This window comes from Tigriopus californicus, chromosome 9, assembly GCF_007210705.1.
Source record: "Tigriopus californicus strain San Diego chromosome 9, Tcal_SD_v2.1, whole genome shotgun sequence".
Classification (NCBI taxonomy): Eukaryota; Metazoa; Arthropoda; class Copepoda; order Harpacticoida; family Harpacticidae; genus Tigriopus; species Tigriopus californicus.
In genome coordinates this window covers 8294992-8296962 of record NC_081448.1, presented here as the reverse complement: position 1 = coordinate 8296962, position 1971 = coordinate 8294992, and the positions used below count along the sequence as shown (strand labels likewise).

Below are 1971 nucleotides of genomic sequence, written 5' to 3'. Positions count from 1 at the left end.
GACCAATTTCTGCCACCATTTTCTTAAAGGTGGTCGAAAATGGTCTTTAATAATTTCCCATCCCTGGTGAAACTAGAATGTGGGGGAATGGCAATAAAATGAATCAGGTAGGTGCTCTAAGCAATACGAAAATTGATTTCAAGGTACGAGAAGATTTACTTTCTCCAGGGCTAACCCTCAGCCTAACTTCGCATGTGATACCTCGTCGTTTATTGAGACTAAAGTTAATCCCTGGATTGGGACACAGGCCGTGAATGCATTTAAAGGCATAAATTGTCAAATAGCTCTCTTATCTGCTCTCTATGTTGCAGAGTCAAAGACGTTTAAGTCTATCACAATTACTTTAGCCGTTTATGCCAGTCATACTTTGGGTAGCAGAGCGTAGTACCCTCTCTACTTTTATGTAGCCCAGCTGAGGTCACTGGAGCCCAAATAGGGGAGGCATACCCGAGTTGGGATTGGACGAAGTTAGCATGGTGATCACGTCCCTAGGATTAAACGTACAGTATATCCATCCGCTGGTTTGGTAGGCTTTGACGACTCTCTCATGGATATGCTCAGTAAATTTAACATTGTCTCCTAATTGAACCCCTAAGTCTATCATAGACGGAACTCTTTGAATTTCGATATTTGTATCGTCCAGTTAAATGACTGGAGCCTCAACAAACGCTCCATTCGGACATTTAGGCAAGCGCTGGTACCAGCAAACAAACTTGCCTGCCAATGCCAGTTATGCAAGTTTGGGGCTCCAAACACGTTTTAGCGAAACCGACCTTTCCTCACATAGCAATGTGAAAGAAGGGTGAGTTTCTCAAAAACGTGTTTGAAGCCCCAAACTTGCATAACTGACGCTGGTACCAGCAAACAAACTGTTTGATTTGGAACTGATCTCATTACTTTATTCAGAGAGCGTTAAAGGTTCAGCGTTAGCAACATTAGAATCCCAGGGGAGAAGACTCAACACAAACGAACCTGTCAGAGCTAGCCTAAACGTCCCCCTACTTCATGAGCCGAAACGCGCTGTCATTCAAGGAAATATGATTGTTTCTAACCCAAGTGTATACCTTTGTTAGATCCTTTTCCAAGCCGGAAAACTTACATTTCACTCAGATTGGTTCCATCCCACCGGGCTAGAGAAGACTGACTGAAGTTGGTCATCTAAGGGCGCGACTTTACACTAGGGTGGAAAACCAATATTGAACCCGGTTTGCATGTGGAAATAGAACTATTGCTAGGGCGAGGTTTTGGTGTTTGTTCGACTTGAGTACAATACTTGAGTCCTCTGCTGGACTCGAGTCTTTTGCCAAACTCGCCCCAACACTAGTCACAGTCGCCTCACAGTAGTACACCTACCTGTTTGAGGGCATTCAACAGATGAAAGCACGTAAGATACAAATACCAGATATCTAAAACTAATTGAAATGATTGCTGCAGTATGAGTGATTTATTGTCTATTTTTCATGATTTGTCTTGAAGTTTTAATGCGAAAGAAATAAGACAGGTCCAGCATCATCTAGCAACATGGAAGGTTGATGGTGAAGAGGGGAAAGATCCCGAGGAAGGTCTTGGTGCACACACAAGTAGCATTGGGCTGAGCAATGCAAATGGGAGCGCACTTCAATCGGCACCAAACCCTGGGCAAGATCCTGAAAATGACAAACCCCGAAAAGAATTTCAAATGAGTCTCTCAACCTATAAGAACAGTTGTGGATAAGCACGTACCTGTCTTGGACCCCATTGTTGGACTCCTCTTCGTCGTCGTCCACATCCTCATCAGCCTCAACACCTTCAACCAGTTTGACCTCGGTAAGGACGTATTGTTGAACATCATCGGGTAAAGGATCCTCGGGTTGAGCGGGTGAAGCCACGGATAACAAGGTCATGCCCGACAAGGCCAAGATGATGGGAAAGATGACGGACTTGATCATGGTGTTTGTAGATGGTTCTTGAACTTAGGAATGATAATTTGTG

At 44.0% G+C, this 1971-nt stretch overlaps 1 protein-coding gene across 1 annotated transcript; it reads right to left on the bottom strand.

The window, feature by feature from the left end:
- Positions 1 to 1422: 1422 nt before the first annotated feature.
- Positions 1423 to 1971, bottom strand: LOC131886421 (uncharacterized). Its single transcript, XM_059234749.1, has 2 exons — positions 1723 to 1971; positions 1423 to 1646 (listed from the first exon to the last, which is right to left on the bottom strand). Exons 1-2 carry the CDS (start codon positions 1926 to 1928, stop codon positions 1514 to 1516), a joined length of 339 nt encoding a protein of 112 aa, XP_059090732.1. The 5' UTR covers positions 1929 to 1971; the 3' UTR covers positions 1423 to 1513.